General features: G+C 43.9%; 1 protein-coding gene across 4 annotated transcripts in view; it reads left to right on the plus strand.

Moving 5' to 3' along the window:
• Positions 1 to 21,606, plus strand: part of ADCYAP1R1 (ADCYAP receptor type I) — an 808,856-nt gene that overhangs the window by 623,263 nt on the left and 163,987 nt on the right. For all 4 annotated transcript variants that reach the window (XM_085628890.1, XM_085628887.1, XM_085628888.1 and 1 more), the window contains exon 11: positions 12,181 to 12,250. In XM_085628890.1, the coding sequence (XP_085485016.1) occupies positions 12,181 to 12,250 (70 nt within the window). The remainder of the gene's footprint in view (positions 1 to 12,180; positions 12,251 to 21,606) is intronic.

A 21,606-nucleotide genomic window follows, 5' to 3' on the forward strand; every position in this document is an offset into this window, starting at 1 on the left:
TATGAAATATAACAAAATGGCTGCATGGTTGGTAGTGACAACATCATCCAAGTCTAATTCCTTTACGAAAAGGTGCAATGGACAGTGGATTAAGGATACATCCTTAATAGTCTAATTTCCAAATATGTTATTCTTAAAATGCAACCTATATACATTGCCTTTATAGACCTGTTGTTGCAGTTGATGTTCTACAGTATTTCCATGAATACTGGTTATCCTCTCGTTAAATGCGTTGTAGTTCTTTATCAAATAGTGTAGCATTGAATTCATACAGCCAGTACTTGGCCTACAGAGTAAACAAGTATAGTCATGTCGGTGAGCTGAGCTTGAGTCTCAGCACTTTTTATATTTACTACATATAAATAAGACGCATGTCATCTTCAACAGTCCACTCTCTATGCTTGGTAGACTAAAAAGGAAATTATTCTTTTCTCTGCCGGTGTTGGGGTACTCTTGGCATTAACAAATATTGTATTGGAGAAATATATAGAAACATTCGAAATGTTCTCAGAATAATCATCACAGGAAGTTATGAGTTTAAAGGAGTCTGATTATTTCATTATTTAATTGCACTCCAAAGATCAGAAAAATATATCAAATTAATTAGAGAAAAGTCATCTGCATTACTTGGAAATGCTATACCCCCAAACCCTGTAAATTATTCTGGCTGACTCTGTATTCTACTTCTTTTGTATTTCTGTTTGGTGAGACTCTTGTGACTAGAGAACACTCAAACTGTACCCATTATGAGTAAGATTGACTACTGGCCTATCAAGCCAGACAAAATGGTAACAGGTCATAGTAGACACAAATTAACATTGTCTGGACACAAGATTTTTAATCTGTGTTGCCGTGGGACGATTGGCTGTTGACTGTCCAGATCCCCAAACTGTGGTCTCTTGACTTTGAAATTTATGGAACCTCTGTATCTGTGGTTAATTGACACTGGGTGAATAGTGGGGTACATTTGATCCCAGGTGTTTTACCACAAGTTGATAACCCTGTAACAGTACTCTGTTTTAGTTCATGATGGACACACTACTGTGCACATAGTGCTTCTAAACCCACCTCCCTGAAAGCAGTTGTAGTTGGTGGATGAGGAGAAAGCTACCAATGTATTAATCTTTGCCACATTAGTTAAAACCCACTTATTAAGTTCGATGTTGCTATGTCGCTTAAGTTTGGGTCCCTCTGACAAGTATCAAAGCAGCTTCTGTCTAATGATTGTCTTACCTGGTAAAAGTAACACTGGGGTGAGGTATAGCAGGTATCAGCGATACAATGAAACCCAAGAACAGACACATGGAATAAGCTGGCAGGCCTGGATTCCACAAAACAACTTTGACCAGTCCATACTGGTCTGACCACGTATTCTTGGCTTCACAATCCAGGAAAATTTGGGCAGCAAAAGGAAAAAAACACTTGATAAAACCTCAAAGTACTTCTTGGATCACCAGCTTAAAAACAACCCTGTTTGTTGTGCATGATTGAAGTTTTGTGGCCTATGTGGGAAACAAAGGATACCAATTAAGAGGGTCAGTGAAGGGCTTCAGTCATTTCATAGCAAATTTTTAGTTGTACCTAAGCATGAAGTGAAGCAGAGAATTTTCGGAGAGACAGAGTTGGCTTCACAGACAAGCACCATCTTCAAGATGGTTGTGCTTGGTTAGTTGTGGGTTTGCAGTCTGGCTTATATGAAAAGTATCAGGTACCTAATAGGGGTTTCAAAGGAATGCTCCATTCATATGACAACAAACTTGAAGGTGCGCTTATGCAAAACGTTGTTAGAAAAGTGTATGATGGATAGCATCAAGCTTGTGAATTAACACCATCCTCTGACTTACTTGTCATCATCTGTGTGGAACAGCAATGATAACCCCTACAATATTAACTGGAGCTATCCCACAGACTAGTCCAGGCTACTTCACTGCAGACATAAAACATAGAGCTTTAAACAGCAGAAAATAGTGCCATCTGACCAACAAAGCCCTCCCCTTGCCACCCTCCTCGTGACTCTGGCATAATATAAACATACAGCGAATAAAATCATTTGCAATGTAGCTTGGCCCGAAACCAACTACTTTGCATGCATATCTCACAGTAACTGGCTCAGATACTCCTTCAGTTCCCAAATTATTTTCTGTTGTATGACAGTTAATATTAGATAATCAAACACTAAACATACTTTCTTTAAAAAAAAGGATATGTTAAGGAGTGCTCTACAAGTGTTACACTGTTTGTGCAACCTATTAAGCTTGAATTTTTGTGGGAGAATTTTGGAAATATCAAAACAGTTGATATGATATGGCATTCATATGCATTCATATATCCAGCTATATCATCACCAGTGCTCAAGTAAATAATGTTAAAAAGTAGAAACCAAAACTTTTTAAAATATTTGTTACTGTGATTATTAATTCTGTAATTGGAAACACGATAAAGAAAACATATGTTGAATTTAAGGTCCTTGCTTATATTTGATAGACACCTCAGCTCCCTTTGTGTGAGTATCTGGAGTTAATGAGCAAAAAGCCCCAGTCAGTCTAAACCAGGCGTGGAATTACAGACAGGCACAGAATGTTTAAGCAAGAAAATGTCCACTTTCTAAAAGTGACATTTTTAAACACGCAATTTAAAAACCATCTTTACTAAATGATGTATTTCTAAATTATGAGTTCAGACATCCATAACTCCAACTTTCTATCACCTTCCAATGGGAATCTGCACTGCAAAAATGTTTCCAGCCAGACCCCATGTTAACCTGTGGAAGAGATAGCCTTGCAATAGTGATAAACGAAATTCACAGTATTTCAATATCAGGACATGTAAAACAAACTACTACATGTCCTCCTTTTTAAGTACATCACACCCAGTCCATGGGGCTTCCTTGGCCCTTCGTTAGCGGTGACTTATATGTAACCAAAGGAAGGGTGAGGCCTAGCAAGTGGGTGCACTTGCCAGGTCGACATGGCAGTTTAAAACTGCATGCAAAGACACTGTAGTGGCAAGTCTGAGACACCTTTGAAAGGCTACTGGTGTGAGTGGCACAATCAGGGCTGTAGGCCCACTAGGAGTATTTGACTTATAGGCCCTGGATACAACTGTGCACATTAGTAGGGACTTACTACTAAATCTTATATGGCAATCACGGAAATATCTATCAATAACTCAGTTTACAGAGGTAGCACTTGCACTTCACCACTGATCAGTATTGGCAAAGTGCGCAGAGACAACAAAGGAGAAAAATGAAGTCCAATGTCCCATTAAAAACAGGAGGTCAGAAAGTAAAAAGAGGGGAATCACGCCAAAAGATGCCAGGTCTGACACCTACCATATAGCAAATGTAATTGCTCAGGAAGAACTAATCAGCACCCTTTTGGTAACTAACACCTCATTTAATTTCTGGTGTTACCTTTCTCCATCATCCCTCACTTCAGTGTTTGGGTCTCCACCCTTCAGCCATGGGAATGCAGCCAATATAGCTCCACTGTCTGGTGATGTCCAAAATGCATCCACTGGTCCTAGCACTCAGACTTTCACCATACATGGAATCTGATTACTACATGCTTGCTACACATTCACTGCACATACATGCTCCCCCATACACAAAGACTGTGAACACAAAGGTGTGGAATTCACACAGACTGCTCTACTGGTCTTGACACTCAGAGGCTCTTAGCTGGCCTTTTAAACACTTCTGCCTCATAGTACCTCCACCACTCCTCAACTTGCTCACAAGTTTCACACAACAGTCTTCTGGTGCTGAAGATGCCACTGCTGCCGTGGTTGTCACTGCTATAACAGCTGGCAGCCAAAGCTCTTTTTGAGAGTAACACTCCTGGCTTTTTATTAACGTTGTTTACTCCAATGTTTCAGAAAATAGCATCACGTCTATATGTGTTCTGAAAAAGGTTAGGGTGTTTATGTGTTGATCGCTTATGAAGCATAAATAAGTAGCATTTACAAAAAGGGATATCTTTAGACCTGTGGCCTAGAATCACTTACGTGATCTTCTGATACCAGTCTTCTTCTTTCTCCTTCTGATCCTGCTATGTGCCGTCTGGTGTTGATTCTCATCCTGGTCCTGTTTCAAGTACTTCTTTTCTAGGTTGCTTTAGTCCTGTTAGTCCTTCTCCAGTCCTTGGACTGCTAGCCTCCTTTTGCTAGTGATTCTAAGCTTTCCTGGCCCTCATCTTGCTGATCATGCGTCTTCCTGGTATTCCTTAATCCTGGCACTTCCTTACATATGTCCTTACAGGATCTGCTGGTCCTGGCCCTGTCTGCTGAGTCCTCCTCCATCCTGCCCTTCTGTCCTTCTCCTCTTGGGCCTGTCAATCCCAGTACACCTGGTTTGGATCATCTTGATGCTCCTTGTGATCGGCCCTGTCCCCGTGATTTACCTGGTGATGGATCGACTGGTCCTGGTCCTCATTATTAAGTCCTCTTGGAGAGGGCCTGGACATCTTGGTCCTTGTCTGGTCCCTTTGTTCTTCCAGGCTCTGGTTGTCCTGGTCCCATGTATTCTGGTAACTTTGACCCTTCACCCAGGTCCTGGTCCTTTTGTTCCACTGGTGCTCCAGGCCCTGGTCTCCTTGGTTTTGACCCCTCGTCCTAACCTTGTTACTCATCAGGATCCTCTAGTCTACCTAATACTCTTCCATCTGGTTCCTGGTCCTAATGGCCTTAGCCCTCTGGCTCCTGATGTAATTAGTTCTTCTGGTCCTCCATCTGGCCATGATAATCCTGGCCCTACTCCTCCTGGCCCTCTTGCTCCTTGTCATCCTGGTTCTTCTCTTGCCCTCTTAGTCCTGATTCTCCTCAGTCTGGTCATCTTGTTCCTAATCACCTGGCTTCATCAACCTGCCTTCTTGTCCTGGTCTTCTTTTTCATCCTCACTCTACTGATCCTTGTCCTGTTATGCTATGTCTTGATCCTCCGGGGCTTTTGTGCCTTGAACTTCCTAGTTCCCACTGTTTGTTTCCCACTGGGCCTTCTTGTCCTGGTTGTCTTAGTGATTTTCTTTCTGGCTCAAGGTGCCTTTGCATTTTCTCTTGATTCTCCAGCTCCTGTTCACCCAGTCTTCCTCACTAAGGGGTTGGTCTGCCTAGCAGTAGTCTCCCTATTCTTGGGCATCACAGTCTTTGTTGTCCTTATTTAGTGCCCACTGGACTTGATCCTCTTGTTTCTCGTCTTGCTTGTAAGGATCATAGTGCATCTAGTATTCTTGGCCCTGGACCTGCTGACCACCCTGGTGCTCCCAGGCCCACTTCTCCTAGCTCCTCTTGTTCCTTTCTGATCCTCTTTGTACTCATCCACTTGGTCGCTCCTTCTAATCCTCCTCACCCTATGCATCCGATTCCTGGTACACCAGCTCCTGATCCTGCTGGTCCCCTTGATCCTCCTCACCTCTAATGTTCTGGTTCTCTTAGGCTTGCCCTCTTAGCCTTTGTCCTCCTGGTTTGGGTCATCCTGGCTTCCTTGAGACCTGTTTACTATCTTCATAGTTTCTGGCACTGTGTCCACTGGTCTGGGCCCTAATGGTCCTGGTTCTCTTTGCTAAGGTTTCTTCTGAGCTTAGTAATCTTGTTTCTGGTCCTCATGGCCATCCAGGTCCTTACCCCTTGGTCTTCCTGACTCTGGTTGTCCTGGTTACCCTGATTGTCTCTACCCTGGTCCTGTTACTCCCCACGACCTGGCCATTTAGCTCCACTTGGTACTCTGGGCTCTGGTACTGAGTTCCTGGTCCACCTTGCACTCCAAAGCCTGTTCCTAGCCCTTTTGGTCCAGATTCTTCCAGTCCTCCTTGTTCTGGTCCTACTGGTACCCTTGGTACTGCCCTCCCCATCTTTCTTAAATATTCTGCCTCCTGGTTCTACTGACAAGAGTCCCCATGCTCTTGACCTCCTAGTCTTCCTAGCTACGGTCCTGACCTAGGACCATATCTAGGAGGAATGACCTGGCCGTGCTGCCTCTTGATAGGGCAGGGAACAGGCCATACATTGGAAAAATCCTTCTGGATTGCCACAGGGATCAGCACTATCACCAACTCTGTTTAACATTTATGTCACCCCACTCGCCAGTCTCATCAGACAGCATGGTTTCTCGTTTGTACCTTATGCGGACGACTCACAGATTATCATCTCTGTATCTAAACAATCTGAGCCTGTCCGCGAGTTTCCGTGCTTGTCTGACTCACATCATGAGCTGGATGAGCAATACCTATCTCAAAATCAACACGGATAAGACGGAGGTGATGAAGTTTGGTAACGGACCGTCCCTGTGGAACCACATTTGGTGGCCGACAGATGCAAGCGTTTGTCCAGCACTATCTACTAAAGTTAAGAATTTGGGGATTATTTTTGATGACCAACTTAGCTTTTCGGCCCAGATAAACCGTGTAACTTCCACTTGTTTTTTCATACTGAAGCGTCTTCGGAAGGTGTTTCCTTTCATTCCACAGGAGCTAAGAAAAACAGTGGTAGTGGCCCTAATCGCGCCTAGATTACTGCAATGCACTATTTATAGGCATTGACAAGGCGCAGAAGGCCAAATTGCAGTCTATACAAAATTCCGCTTCGCGGATATTATTGAATATCCCAAAAGGTCACTCTACATCCACTGCCATTAAATCATTGCATTGGCTCCCAATACAGCAGCGTTTGGAATTCAAGGCTTTATGCTTGGTTCACAAGACACTATATGGTGGAGGGGCAGCCTACCTCCGTAAACTTTTCCACTGGTACATTCCCACGAGAAGCCTCAGATCCTAAAACACGGGTCGCATCTGTGCCACCAAAATCTGTAGAGCCAGATGGGGAGGGAAGAGTCTATCGCACTGTGCAGTTATGCTATGGAACCAACTGCCTACCACTGTGAGACTCCAACCAAACAGGCTAATGTTCAGGGAGTTGATAAAAACTTGGCTGTTTCCCAGGGCATAAAATGGCCGGTACAGCTGTTTGCATTCCATCTCTGTTCTCACTTAGCGCCAAGACGCCTCAGCATTCGAGCGCTCTATAAACCTTAATCCTAATCCTAATCCCAATCCTAATCCTTGCCTCCATGGTAATACATCAACTAACCATTGACCTCTTTTTTCTGGTCCTCCAGGGCATTGCCATTATGTTCTTTATCCTCCTGGCCACCCTGTTCCTAATCTTCTGGTCTGATCCTCCTGGCTGTGGTCACACTGGTCTTGTTCTCCCTTGTCTAGATCCTCATTTTACTCCTCACCCTTCCTGTTCCTCTTCACCCATATCTTCTTATCACCGTGGTCCTGGTACCTCTGTCCCCTGTTCTCTTACAGTGTATCCTTTGGGGTTCTGGTTGCTTGGGTCCCTGGTCTCACCAACCTGATTCTCCTCTGCATAGTTTTCACAGACTTTGTCCTTCTCGTGATTCTTTGTCCACTGGACCCAATCTTCTTGGTCCTGGTCCTTATATTTTCTGTTTTCCTGGGCCTATTTCTCCTTGACCTTGTCCTAATAGCGATCTTGGTCATCCCAGTCCTTCTTATTATTGTCCTCTCTTGCTGGTCATCATCAACCTTGTCTTCTGGCCAACCTGGGCCTTCCTGGTTCCTCTAGTCTTGTCCCCTCCTGGCCATGTTCCTTTCTGTCCCTCCTAGCCCTGCTCACCATGTCCTGGTTCTTTTCGCTGGTACCGCCTATTCAGGGTACCTCAGGTCCTGATGCTTCATGTCCCTTTTGACAATCTTCAATCAATTAATCAAACAAATAGTATTCATGAAAGCGCAGCTTGCCACCTGTGATGGTCTCCAGGCTCTGGATTGCCTCTTTTCTTCTGGACCTTCTAGTCCTCGTCCCACCTGGTGTAGGTTTTCCTGGTCCTATAGGCCCTGTTTCTTGACCTCTTGGTCCTCCTGGTAGTGCACCTTTTGATCTTTGCCCTCTTGATCTTGGTTCTGATTGTCCAGGTCATCTTTAGCTTGGTCACTTTGGTCCTTGGACTCCTGGCTGACCTTGTCCAACCCCATTGGTCTTCCTGACCATGGTAGGCCTACCTCAGTGCTTAATTTGAGCCGTTGCCTTCCGGTGCTCAGCACTGACACGTAATTGGTTTCCGGTGCTCGGCACTGGCACCTAAATGTCAATATCATACTTAGAACAGTCTACCACATGGTGGCGCTGCTCATCTAATTTATAGATGAGCAGAGCAATGGTTGTTTAGGAATACAATACCTGCCTCCCCAGCCATCAGTTTAGCTTTGGGGACCTGGAATATTCTGAACTGTCGCATTTACATACGAGAGAGATGGTTAGTAGTTGTTCTGGCAGTGATGACAAGGGCATTGGGTGTTCAAGCTCCAGTGGCCTCCTGGTCAGACCCCTGGCACTTCATATTTTACAAATTTAGCACTGGCCTACCTACATCTGTTTCTATTTCTCTTCCAGTACAAAACTCATGCTAGTCTCATGCACACACCCTTGCAATATGGTGCAAAGTTGTGTGCATGACTCTCAGCAGAAACATTCTGTGCCAGCAAGAGGGGAGGAGAGTGCCATATCTCTGTAGATATGGTGCTCTCCTGGTCTTTCCCCGTCACCCAATGCCGTGCAGCAACTTTGAGTGCTGCACTGCTTTGCATGACATTTTTGTAAATCCGGGCCCAGAAGTTTCTATTGTTCCTATTGTATTGCTATTGTTACAGCTTCCACAGAGCAACACAGACTTCTCAACACGCTGAGAAATAAAATGAGTGTGCCTGTTTTAAGGAAGTTAACACAGCAACATAATCTGGAATAAAATCGAGCCAACCATGATTTCTGAACAATGTAGGAAGTTGAAAACAATAAACTCAGAATCAGGTTTAGAAATACTCCATGAGCCAGAGATACCTCTAAAAATAATAGCAGATCTTAATATTTGGGATTTACGTTTGTCATACTTGTACAATTTCTTAATGCAACATAAACGGAAGGTTCTGCGGGTATGAATAGCATGCTTAGCATTATTAAAATATTTTCCATGATATTTGTACGTCTTTTAAATTAGGCTTACTTATTAGATACTCTGTATTGTCTGTTTTAATGTTTAATCTGACCAATTATTATCGTTTTATAATATTCTAATTAAATGACTAGACAGATAAATGTAGCGCCCTCCTTTCCCCTAAATTCACAGATATTTATGGGAAAAATCAAAACAACTATCTTAGTGCATTATTTTAAAAACTTCAAAGCATGTGCCTCAGTAGACCTTCCTCGACGCAAGGGAGTGCAAGCGCAACACAACTACTAAGTCTACTTTATCAATACATGCAAGGCCACCTTGCGTGGCCCTGCATGGCTTGATAACTGTAGAGTAGCGCAACGCAGCACAAATCTCTGCGTTGTGTTACTTTGCCCCAGGGAGGGAGAGTGGGTGTTCCCACACATTCACCCATGGATTTTGGTGCTTTCCCAAATTCATCGTTACTGGTAGAGCTGGAATGGACCAAAATGCTACGCCTTCCTGAGTGAGGCGTAACGAGGAGAAATATATTTACTTCTGCTCGTTTTTTCACTTTTATCTGTGCTCTATTCGGAAGCCCACATAGAAAGAGGAAAATGTCTCAGAGGATTGTTTGTGTGCAGGAAGGTGTCCCTCCAGAACAAAAACAATCCTGTCTGAAACGCAGGTACCCTTGCACCATGGTGCAAGAATGCATGCATTACCGCTAGGCAGCACATAGTGAGCCAGCACAAGGAAAGGACAGGAATGCACAGCATAAAGTTAAATACGGTGTTATCCTGCCCTTTCCTTTTCACACAGCGCAGCAAGGTGGCTTGCTGTACTCCACTGCGTGAAATGTTGATAAATGTGCCCAATAGATCAGAAAGCCGGAGGAAGAGAAATGGGACAAAATCGTCACAAAGAGAGAGAAAGCAGGGATGAGCAACTGGGAGAACAAGGGAAGGGAGTGTCTGGTAGTGGGTTGAACACTACCAGCCTTGATTTTCAGTGCAGAAGTTTAATTGCACCGTCAGCCAGCTTCCGAGCAGAGCTTCGGACACCGGTACTCTTTCTTTCACAAATCAAGCACTGTTTATAGGTCTTGTGCATAACGTGCTGTAGGGCATGTATCTCTAGGCCTGCATTAGATGTGTTTTTGTTCAGTAATTTCATAAAGAGCTGCACCTGACTTTTCAGTCATGTCGTAACACTGATGCCATGTGCTGGGTCACACTCACTAATGTGGCTTTTTCATTGCATAGAAACACGTGAGGCATGAGACAAAAACACGTCTCAGAAAGTAAAAAATCTGGATGTTAATAGCAGGCAGATAGGAACCTCTACTCTAGTTTTACACCAATATAGTTTCTAACATTTGATAATATTATTTAGCGGTGCAGGATAGTTGGGATGTGTAACCCATCGTTTTTTTCTTGTATGTTGGGATTTTGAAGCAAGGTGCTCCTCTAGAGCGAAGGTTCCTTTGTTGAATGTGTTCGGTGATTTTATTCCTGTTGAAGAGGGGTTGTGTTCCATGTATCGCTTTATGGGTGATACAAAGCAGCTTGAACGTGGATCTTCTGGCAACTGGTAACCAATGCAGGGCTTTCAAGGCAGGGGAGATGTGGTCTTGCGTCTTTATATGTAAGAATAGTCTGGCAGTTAAGTTATGTAATCTTTTCATAGTCATTGAAGGTGATCCATGGTAGAGGCTGTTGGCGTAATTGATTTTGGAAAGAACAAGAGAGATGGTAGCCTGGACCTTGTGAGAAAATCCCAAATGGGGGAAGATTTGTCGCAGAGTTTTTATAGTAACAAAGCTTGATCTTGCTAGTTTGTCCACTTGGGCATTCATTGATAGCTTGAGCCCATGGTCATTCCAAAGTTTCTTACTTCCTTTGAAACTTTAGGCGATATTCCCAGATTATCAGGCCAGGCGGGGAACAGGTCATAATTTTTCCAGTCCCCACCCAAGTGGATATTTCCGTTTTGGAAGCATTCAATTTGAGATGGCTCCATGTCATCCATTGATCCACGGCTCTGAGACAGCTGAAAATAGGTGAATTCCCAATGTCTTTGGGGCATTCCAGTTGAAGGAGTATTTCTGTGTCACCTGCATAGTTATAGCACGTGCAGTGAAATTGATCAATCAGTGCCAGTAATGACTTCATGCAGATGTTGAAAAGCATAGACGAAATGATGGAGCTTTGGGGGACCCCTGCTTTCGTGAAGTACAGTTTGGATGAGAAAGGGGGCTATGGATGACATTAGTTCTGTTGCGAATGTAGGATGTGATCCAGTCTAGAGCAGTCCCCTCTATGCCGGATTCATGGAGTCTTTGTACCAGAGAGTCATGGTCAACCATGTCAAAAGCACCTGCGAGGTCCAAGAGAAGTAGTGCAGCACCCCTGTTGCGGTCAACTGTGTTCTTACCATATGGCAACACAGGCAGATTATGTTCCTCTTCCTGGATAGAATCCCATTTGGCAGTCTGAAAGTATGGCATTGTCTTCAATAATTTGTGACATCTGGGCAAATGCTGCTCTTTCTATCAGTTTGCCCTGGAAATGTCCAATGTTACCGGTCTGTAGTTGTCAGGGTTCAGCGGGTCCAAGTTTGCTTTCTTCGGTAATGGGCGTATGTATGACTTTTTGAGTTCTGCTGGATGCACCAAAATCTGCATGCTGTGCCCTGTTTTAAAAGGCAAAACAAGCAATTTCAGGTATTTGTTGCACACAGCGAATTCCCCAGGGATGAATTAGGTGTGTTAACTATCTCATCCTTTTCCAAGGTACTCATAATCAGGATCTCTAGATGATTGTTGTGGCAAGTGGTGCATGAACTAAAATTGAAAAGCAAGAGTGATGGTGGTCCAATTATGCGTTTTTTTCAAACAACAAAACCATCTGGAAAAATTGCACCACAAAAAAGTGATTTGTATATCATATGCAGCAGATCTAGCTATTACATGTTACTGAACATAGTTTTTGTAGCACATCGTAATTTAAATAACAAACCAAAGAAAATTGACCACATATGTAAATTTGCATCAATTATATTACCAAATAAGAATTAGGATGCACGGGACGCACTCTAACTGATACAGTCAAAGAACATCACAACTCTGTGGGTATTATTTCGTTGAGCAATTAAAATAATTTTGAAAACAATCTATTTAATGAAAACTATTTTAAATTTCTGTTCCAAATCTGTTTATATTTTTAGCTGCTGGGATATGAATGATAACACTGCATTGTGGTGGGTGATCAAAGGCCCAGTGATTGCATCAATAATGGTAAGTGAAATCAGTTGGAAATATTAATTAATTTACTAACATAAATATCTACATACTTATAAATAGGATGTGCCTAATCGTAAAGAAACAGCTAGAATATTAAACAAATGTTGTCTCCCTCCTCAGTGGTCCACCTAACCAACTATAAATGGTTTCTCCTGGACCAATTTGCTTCGTGTTAATTTTTTAACATCAAATTAAGTGTGATATAGAGTTACATAAATACATTTATTATGGTTGTTCGTAAAAATGGTTGGAGGATTTTTGTGGCACAAATTGGTTTCAGATGGTATAATAAACTACCAGAACTATCCTTTTTCTATTTCTCTGGGCAAATGCAAGGCAGTCATTTTGACTGCAGTATGTGCAGTGTTCTGTACAACTCTGGGCAAGTCATATATGATGTGTCCTAGTGACTAGAGCTGCTGACTTTGGAACTGGGGAACCCTGTTTGAATCCTGGCCTTGGCTCAAGACCCTGTGAATCTGGCCAAATCACTATGCTTGTTCACCATGTATTCAATTATAGCCTCTGAGTAGTAATAGGACACTTCTGGGAGCTAAGATCTGGGTGGTTAGAGTTGTGACTGCCCACTGAGAAGGGTTTTCTGTAATGTGTGTGCCTAGCAAGATCTTCTTTGTCAGCACTGATGATGGTTATTATTTGTTTTCCAGCTATGAATATTTATGTTACTCAATTCATTTCAATTCATAATCTTTATTCGAGTTTAAAAATAAAATCATAAAAGCCAAGTCATAAAAAATACATACAATTTCTCATTACCAAATTCATTCTATTTTAATACACCCATCAAAAAACGCACTAGAGAAAAGCAAATAAAAGGCAAATAAAGACAGTAGGGCTGGCCTAATTAATTCATTTTGAAATTGGGCATAAATATTTAATTCTCATATTATTGTATTTTGGGCAAAGCATTACAATATGTAATGTATCATTGATTGATGTATTGGCACAGTTACACAGGGGTAAGTCAGATTTCGTAAAACATCCATGATTAAAAGGGATCAAGCGAGGGAATACATTTATCCAGAAGTAAGTCAATAGACGGTGTTGATATTGTGTCATATTCCAGGTCAAGTAAGGTTCGATATTACTTACAGTTTGCACTAATATTGCACATTGTATAGAATGTTTTATTAGTGCAGAATCCTCCCGTTCTGATGCCAGTTTGTCCCTAAAGACAGTTTCAATCCATTTACCATCAGGGTGGGTTTTGGCAAAACGATTATCATATAGATCAGACTTCCCCAAAGCCCGAAGATTACGCTCCACGTATGCCAGTCATGGCATCCGGGAGGATTTTTCTAATTTTAAACAATCCTGCAAAATCAGTCTATTAAGACTAAGTTCCTCCTTTACCCAAATTAATTTCCAAAGCTTTAGAAGGCAGAGGCGCAATTGATCTGTAATAAAATCTAAACCTAATTCTTCATGTACTATTTCATAATGTGCACTTTGTGGGACTCCCAGGAGGCCCCTTAAAAATTTGCTTTTGGTTACTTGAAGTGGGGCAACCCCCCATGCCCCCATATTCCACTGCTGTAGCTCTCTAGTGGGAAATGCTTGGCCATATAGATTTCTAAAATAGATTGTATATGAGTGCACCCAAGCCTATGTGAGAAATCGCTAATACTAAATGTCGCTCTATTAAAGGATAAGCCATTTTGATTTATGTTACTTAACTTTCTAGAGAGCCATGGCGAATAGTAGTTATCTTTAGGCACTGCTACAATACGGCACCATGTAAATAGATTACCAGAGTATGTCTTCATTCTACTTTATTTATGTTGCCAGACCTAGGTTCCTCTGCATGCACTTTCGAGAGTTTGTAGCTGCACCTTCATATAGACCATGGCTCTAATCATACAGTGCTGTAACTCATTAGGCCCCCAATGGGAAACTCTGTTATGTTGCAATTACACTTCATCATGCCCTAGCAGTCCTTCATTTTATGCAATGTCTCTTTCCACAGCCAATATCATTGAATAGCTCCTTCTTAAATTCCACTGCTCACCACGTTACGTTTTCCAGTGTTTGAAGGATCTTCACTCACAGACGTTATATATCGTTCTGTCATCTATAGACTTAATTCTTGTCCACTGATTCATCCAACCACCTAGACTACAGAGGTTTAATTGTGAGAACATGTAAGAAATTGGGTTATTGTTTGACTGCAGTGTGAGCCCTGGTTAAGCAGCAACCACAATTCTTGTCAGGGTAAGGCACAAGCGAACCCCAAATTAACCTGTGTTCTTACCCCTGGTAGATTGGCACAAAGCAGCCTACTTAACATAGAGGCAATGTGTAAAGTTCTTGTGCAACACTTCAAATAGTAGAACAGTGAAAACCCAACACAAAAAACCCCCACACAAGGTTAGAAAAACATAGCAGAATTTAAGAAATAAAACAAGATCAAAACAACAAAAATCCTCTCAGTAGAACCAGATTCATGATTTTTTAAGAATAAAGTGTATGATTGTGCCTAAAAGCACAAAGCGCCAACCACTGCTATCTGGTCGGACTTGACCAGGTCAAAGTCAAAAGCTCAGGCCAACCACGATGGAGCGCAGGTTGGATAGAGTCTCAGATTTGTCCTGCTGAAGGTTTACCTTCTCAAGTTTTGTGCCAAGAGTCCCATTCAGGTTGGACAGCGTCGTGGGGAACAAGGAAAGCGTCACGAGTGGTGCGAGGGGCAGGCTGGGCATCATAGACTGGTGAATTGGAGCCTTGAATTGGCAGCCCTCTGCAGGCTGTCGATGCTGCTGTGTGGATTTTACGCTCTGATGGTGGATTCTGCTGGATGTCGATGCGAGCAGCTCTGTCCCTGTATGAACAGGTCCATTTGCATTCATGAAGAGCCCAAAAGCTTGATTTTAGGAGCGCTGAGCCCCACCAAGGGTCCAGGACCTGCGGGGCAACACTTGGGGATTAGGAACTCACTTCAGCTGGGTCTAGGAGTTGGTTTAGGAGCCTTTTATGTCCCTGAGGCTCATATCAGGACCCCAGCTGACTAGCCCTATGAGTCACATTTTGGTCCCTGGTTCAAGATGAAGTTGCAGGTCCAGTTCTACTTTCCCAGGCGAGAGAGCAGGAGGTCAGCAAAACTGGGCAGCATCTCTTTTAGAGGAGCAGTCCAGCAGAGTGGCAGTACTTGTAGCAGCACAACAGTCCTTCTTCCGGGCAGAGGTTTCACAGGCCCAGAAGTGTACTGAAGTGGTGTCTGAAGTCCAGTATTTATACCCAGTTTGAAGTGTGGGAGATGCTTCTAGAGGTTTCCCTTTGAAGTCCCTAGGCATCCTGCCTTCCCTGCCCTGGCTCCAGACTAACTGCAGAAGGTATGCAGCCCTTTGTGAGGAGTCAGGACACATTCTATTCAGGTTTAAATCAGCTGTGTCCATATCCTCCCTCCCATCCAGCCAGAGATGGCCAATTCAGACACATTTAAGCTCCATATTGTCAGGAGGAATACACAAAGTTCAACTGTCAGCTACACCTAATCATGTGATCAGAGACAGGCTACAGGCACCAATTGGCCAAGGCAAGAAAATGCCAACTTTCTAAAAATGGCATTTTTAGAATTGAAATCAAAAATACAACTTCACTATAAGTTAGGATTTTAAATTGTGATTCCAGAGACACCAAACTTGAAAAAATTATCTCTTTCTATTTTGAAATGACACATAAAATGTAATAAGGCGACTCCAATGTTATCCTATGGGAGATATAGGCCTTGTTGTAGTGAAAAATGGATTTAAGGCAATTTTCCTGCGCTTCTTATGCAAAACTTAGGAGGTCCTGGATTAGGCCGATGTACATTACTCTGGGCACAAGAAACTTAAGTGATGCCTATCAACTCTTACGATTCGATAGCAGAATCCCAAGGGCACTAAGCAGCCAATTTTTAGCAGTCAAGCCATATAAGGAAGTCCTTGGTAATCAAATATTATGACCCATGGAGAAAGATGCACATCGGGCAAATCTGGTTGATACACTATAGGGCTTATTGATAGCTAAAACTCATAAAGTCCAGCCTGGATATGTTTGATTTTGCTATTGTTGCAAGTTCATTTTTAAAACTATCTTAGCTACAAATTATGTTTTTTAACATGATAGGAAATGTTTTTGTCTTTTGTTAATCTGATGTATTTTTCTAGGCCTGTGTATAAGAACTAGAATGACTTAAACTGCCCCTAAGTGTGTGCTTGCTTATCCGGTCTTAAATATTCTCTACATCTGTATGCTCTCCTTTGCAATTTTGACATCTCTATTTACTGTGTTGCATGGATTTCTATTACTTCTCCTGCGTCTTTGCTTACTTTTCACTTTAACTATAATCTTTGATTTCTATTTGTTTTACTTTAATTGTTTGTATCTGTTTAGTGAGTGTTTTATGGGATGGTTCCTGAAATAAACAATGTTTAACTTGATTGATGAATTTAAGAGTTTTTCACTTCCAGGGCATGTAAAACTTAAAAGGATATGTCTTTAAAAAAAAATACATTTCACCCTACCACCTGTGCTATTTAGACCCTACCCTAGGGCTGACATATATATTAAAATTGAAGGTTTAGGCCTGGCAAATGGTTTATTTTGCTAGGTCGAATTGGCAGCTTAAAACTGCACACACAGGTTCTGCAATGGCATGCCGGAGACATGTTTAAAGGGTTAATTGTGTGGTTGGCACAATCAGTGCTGCTGGACCACTAGTAACATTTAACTTACAGGCCCCAGGGCACATGTAGTGCCACTTTACTAGGGACTTATAAGTAAATGATATATACCAATTGGGTATAAGCCAAAGTTACCATGTATACAGTAGTGAGCACAAGCACTTTAGCACTGGTTAGCAGAGGAAAAGTGTGCAGCATCCTAAGGCCAGGAAAAATGAGATCAGCACAAAAAACAGAGATGAAGGCAAAAAGTTGGTGGGAAGACTACCATAAGGCTCACAGGTCTAAGCGTCGTTTAAAGAGAAAGTTTGACCTTAAACCATTTTCTTTTGGGATTAATTTCACATTGTTCTACATCTGTCCAAATGCTCCACTAATGGCGAGTAGGTTGATAATGACTGCATCTGATAAAAATCTCACTCGAGGGGGCATGGCTTGTGTGCTCAACATGGCTGTTACCCTTTGTTAGAGCTGTGCCGCACCACGCCAGAAATGCAACAAAGTCACCTGATCCCCCTGGCACAGCAGCCCAGATTGAGTGCAGACTAGTGGTGTTGTAACGGCACCTGATCAGATCCCTATACATGCGCTCCAGAGGTCTCCGGCTCGACCCTGATAACCTTGGAGGGCCGCGGGATCAAAGGACTGCAACCGCACTGGTGAGGAGCTGAGGGAGAGAATGCATGCTAATCCGGAAGCCCGCTTGATCATCTCGGTGAAAGGGGGCTCCCTCGCTTTCCCCCTGGAGGCCTCTTCAATGGGGCTGTGTTGAGATAAGATTGAGATGTTGGCCATGCCTTGGCATTGAGCCTGCCCTGAGATGGGCAGGAGAGCTGCGACATGCTGGGTGCTCCCCTATTGGTCCGGCCAGCCCCCTCAGCCATTGCTGTTTCACTGGGCCTACAGCCAGAGAAGAGTGGTCTGTGCCCTGATCTGATAACCAAATAACATGGATGCCAAAACATTTGGCAGCAGGAGCTGATACCTCTACAGAGGCCCAGCATGGGAGGCTGCCTTACTCCTTCACTCCGCTCTACGCCTGCATCAGGCACTTGAAGACATTTTACGGGACACATCCTGCAGTGCCCTTAGCCTGTGGGGAGGCCAATACAATGCTGTGCTGTTATGAAATGGTGGTGCCCTTTCCCTCTGAAAGATAGCCCACAAGAAGGTGAGTCAGTTGTCCTATCTGCTTGGTGGCCTCGCCCGGGGCCCATCGGCTGTGCTGATTGGGGTACCTCTACCCGACCACCCTGCTGCCGAACTCTTGCCCCCTCATCTGTGAAACTGGGCCTGCCGTCCCCTGATGATTTTGTCCCAGAGGGAGAGTCCTCCCCCCAGCTTTATAGCAGTGATTCACCTGGGGTTCACACAGAGGCCTGAGGGGCCGATTGCCAGGGCTGCGACACTCGTGGAGCTGCCTACTTTGTGGCCCAATTCGGTGACACAACTTGCCACGTGGTGCTTGGCCTCTGTTGTGGGATCGGCTGGAGGCACGTGGCCCCAGATCCCTCTGCAGCTGAAGAACTCTACCTGCCGTCTCTACACAAGGTGTGGGCTTTAGGCCTGAGCTTGAAACTGTGCTGCTCCTAAGGTCAGTGATGTTCTGGGTCATGCTTCGGGTGCTGACCTCTTGGGAGTGATGATGATGGACATCTACTGGTGTATGACTTGGGACAGATCAGTGGGGATCCCTTCAGAGGCTCTGCTTTGTGATGCCATTGCACTGCTGAAGTGTGGAGCATCTCACCTTTAAGAGCCCCCATCCTGGGTCCGTGCCTACGACTGCCCTCCCACCTAGTGACCCCAGGCCTGAAATGGCACGAGACAAGCCTTTGGGCACTGTGTTGCAGCAAAACATTAGAAAGTACACTAAACTGATGATTCCCTCAGATGACACCAGCTCGGCAATGAGCGTCATATCACTGGCAGAAGGCCTCCAGACCTCTTCCATCCTGCAGACGTGATGGAGGGCAAAACGGGAAAGTGAACTGAAATTAGACTTTGCCCAGATTCGGCAAGACCTATGGAACACTAGACACAAAGTTACTGAGGTGGAGAGCAGGGTATCTGCGACTCATGAGATGGTCAAATCGCATGAGTCTCGTCTCATAACCCTGCCACGCCTGGAGGTGCAACTGGAGACCTGGGTGGAGAATGTTGAGGGCAGATTGAGGCACAACAATCTGAGTATTGTAGACATCCATGAGGCGGCAGAGGGGACCACGTCCACTTCCTTCTCCCCTAGCTGGCTGCGGAGCTTGGTGCCCACGACTGAGATCTCCACATGCTTTATAGTTGTATGGGCACACAGCGCCCTGAATGTGAGACCTCCGGTGGGTCCCCACCTCGCACCTTCATTGCCAGAGTGCTTAATTATGCAGATAGGGATGCTGTTTTCTGAGCAGCACAAAAGACAGAATCCTTGACAATCTTGACATTACAATCCTCTCCTGTGATGAATTTTCCAGACTACACTCTTAAAATCCAACAGCAGCGTCACTCCTTTCAGGAAGGGAAGCAAAAACCTAAAGCTGTCTACATCAGGTACATGCTCCTATTCCGAGCATGCCTGAAGGTCATCATTCAGGAAAACACTTTGGTGCACCAGAGATGGTATGGGATTGAATTGGGGAGCGCATAGCTCTATTCTTTGGGGGCCCACGATGGGTGGCAGCACCGCAAGAATCATCGAGCCATCTCCCGTGGGCCAGAGAGGTACCCCAGTCAGGACATGGGTTTGACTGAGGTGAGAGAGGGGCCCGTTGTGTCTGCATCCACTGAGATTCCAGTGACTTTACTGGACCATGTGTGCCATTTTGACATTTACTAGAATAGATGCCTCGGTAGATGTAGAATTGGTGCAACATTTTCTGCACCATCACACACACAAAGCCCTGATACCCTTTTCTTCTGTGGGTTTTCCTTAGTTTTCTTTATCAAGTCTTTCTTCAGTGTAGTTGGGGGGGGGATTTGCATAGTAGGGGTTAATTTACATTGTACTCTAGCCCAGTTGGATGCTAACCCTAGTTGCACCATGACAGGTACTTCCAGTTTGAGGAGTACAGGTTGGAATTGTGGGTTAATTGTTATGTTGATTGTTTTTATAAAGCACTCAATTGCCCAGAAAGGGCATCTTGGCAATACCTGAGTGCAGATAGTCCATGAGTCAGGTTTTAGGTGGAGACAAAAAGCCAGAATTGAGGACTTTCCAAAAGGAACGGACACTGGGTTGGGATTTAATGTGCCAAGGGAGATTGTTCCACTCCTTTTCGGCTCCTTGCACGAAGCCTCTGCCCCCCCACAGCTAGTGTGTTTAAATGTTGGGACAGATCTGAGGGAGCAGGAAGGTATGTACCAAGTGAAACATTTGTTAATAAAGTCTGGACCCATTACATGTAGTGCCTTGTAAACGGTACACAGAGCTTTGAAATGTATCCTTTGTTTGACTGGGAACCAGTGGAGCTTGGCTATAAGATGAGAGACAGATCGGCGCTTGGGGATATTAGCTGGCAATCATGCTGCCATGTTCTGTAAGGTCTGCAGTTTATTTAAAACTTGACAGTTGCCATTGAGATACAGCCCATTGCAGTAATTGATTTGTGATACAACTAGAGAATTGACCACTGTATTTTGAAAAGGTTTCGGAAGAAAGTGCAGAATTATTTTGACGTTTTCAAGGTAAAAAAAGCTGCTGAAGTGATCACATTTGCTTAGTCATTGTAGGATAGTTTGTTATTCAAAAGAACTCCTAAGTTTCTTACACACCTAGATGAAGTAGGGAGGGGACCGTGCTTGGTGCGCCACCACTTTGGCGTCCAAAAGGATGGTTGAGCACCGACCACCATCACCTCTGTTTTGGAGGCATTCAGTTTAAGACAATTATTCACCATCCAATTTCCTACCGCTTTCATGCAGTCACAACATTTTTCTGCTGCCGCCCTGTCAGCTGTACCAAGGGAGACAACAATTTAGCTGTCATCAGCATAAGACGTGATTTCGAAACCGAAGGATCTGAAGAAATCTGCCAGCAGGATAACGTAAACCTTAAACAGAAGTGGGCTGATTGAAGACCCTTGTGGAACCCCGCTGGGTAGAGAGATATAGAGGGAGGAGAATCCCTCTAATCTAACAGTTAGCACTCGCCCAGATAAGAATGAATGAATTAGCTTCCAGGCTGAACCAGTTACCCCGATCCCGCTCAAGCGTGCCATAAGCAGTCCATGCTTGACTGTAGCGATGGCCGCCGATGAGTTGAGCAGGATCAAGGCAGCCCAGCTGCCCATGTCCAGGGACAGCCTAATCTCTACTGTGCCCTTAATGAGTGTGAACTAGGAACAGTGTCCGGCTCGAAAGTCGAATTGTGAGGAGTCAAGGAAGTTGTTATTGGTAATATACTCACGCAATTGTGTATTTTAGGCCTTTTCAAATATTTTGGCCAAGGGGTGGAATGCAAGAAATAGGCTGGTAGCTATTTGAATCATCTGGATTGAGTGATGGTTTCTTAATCGGCGATAAAACAATAACTTTCTTCCAGACGGAATGGAATGAATCGGAGGTGCACAGCAATTGTAATAAATCTGCCTACTTTGGGGCTGATAACATCAACTGCCAAAGTGGCTGTTCTCTGTGGGCAAAGGTCCTCAGGAGAGCCTGATTTAGCAG

Source organism: Triturus cristatus, chromosome 10, assembly GCF_964204655.1.
Source record: "Triturus cristatus chromosome 10, aTriCri1.1, whole genome shotgun sequence".
NCBI lineage: Eukaryota > Metazoa > Chordata > Amphibia > Caudata > Salamandridae > Triturus > Triturus cristatus.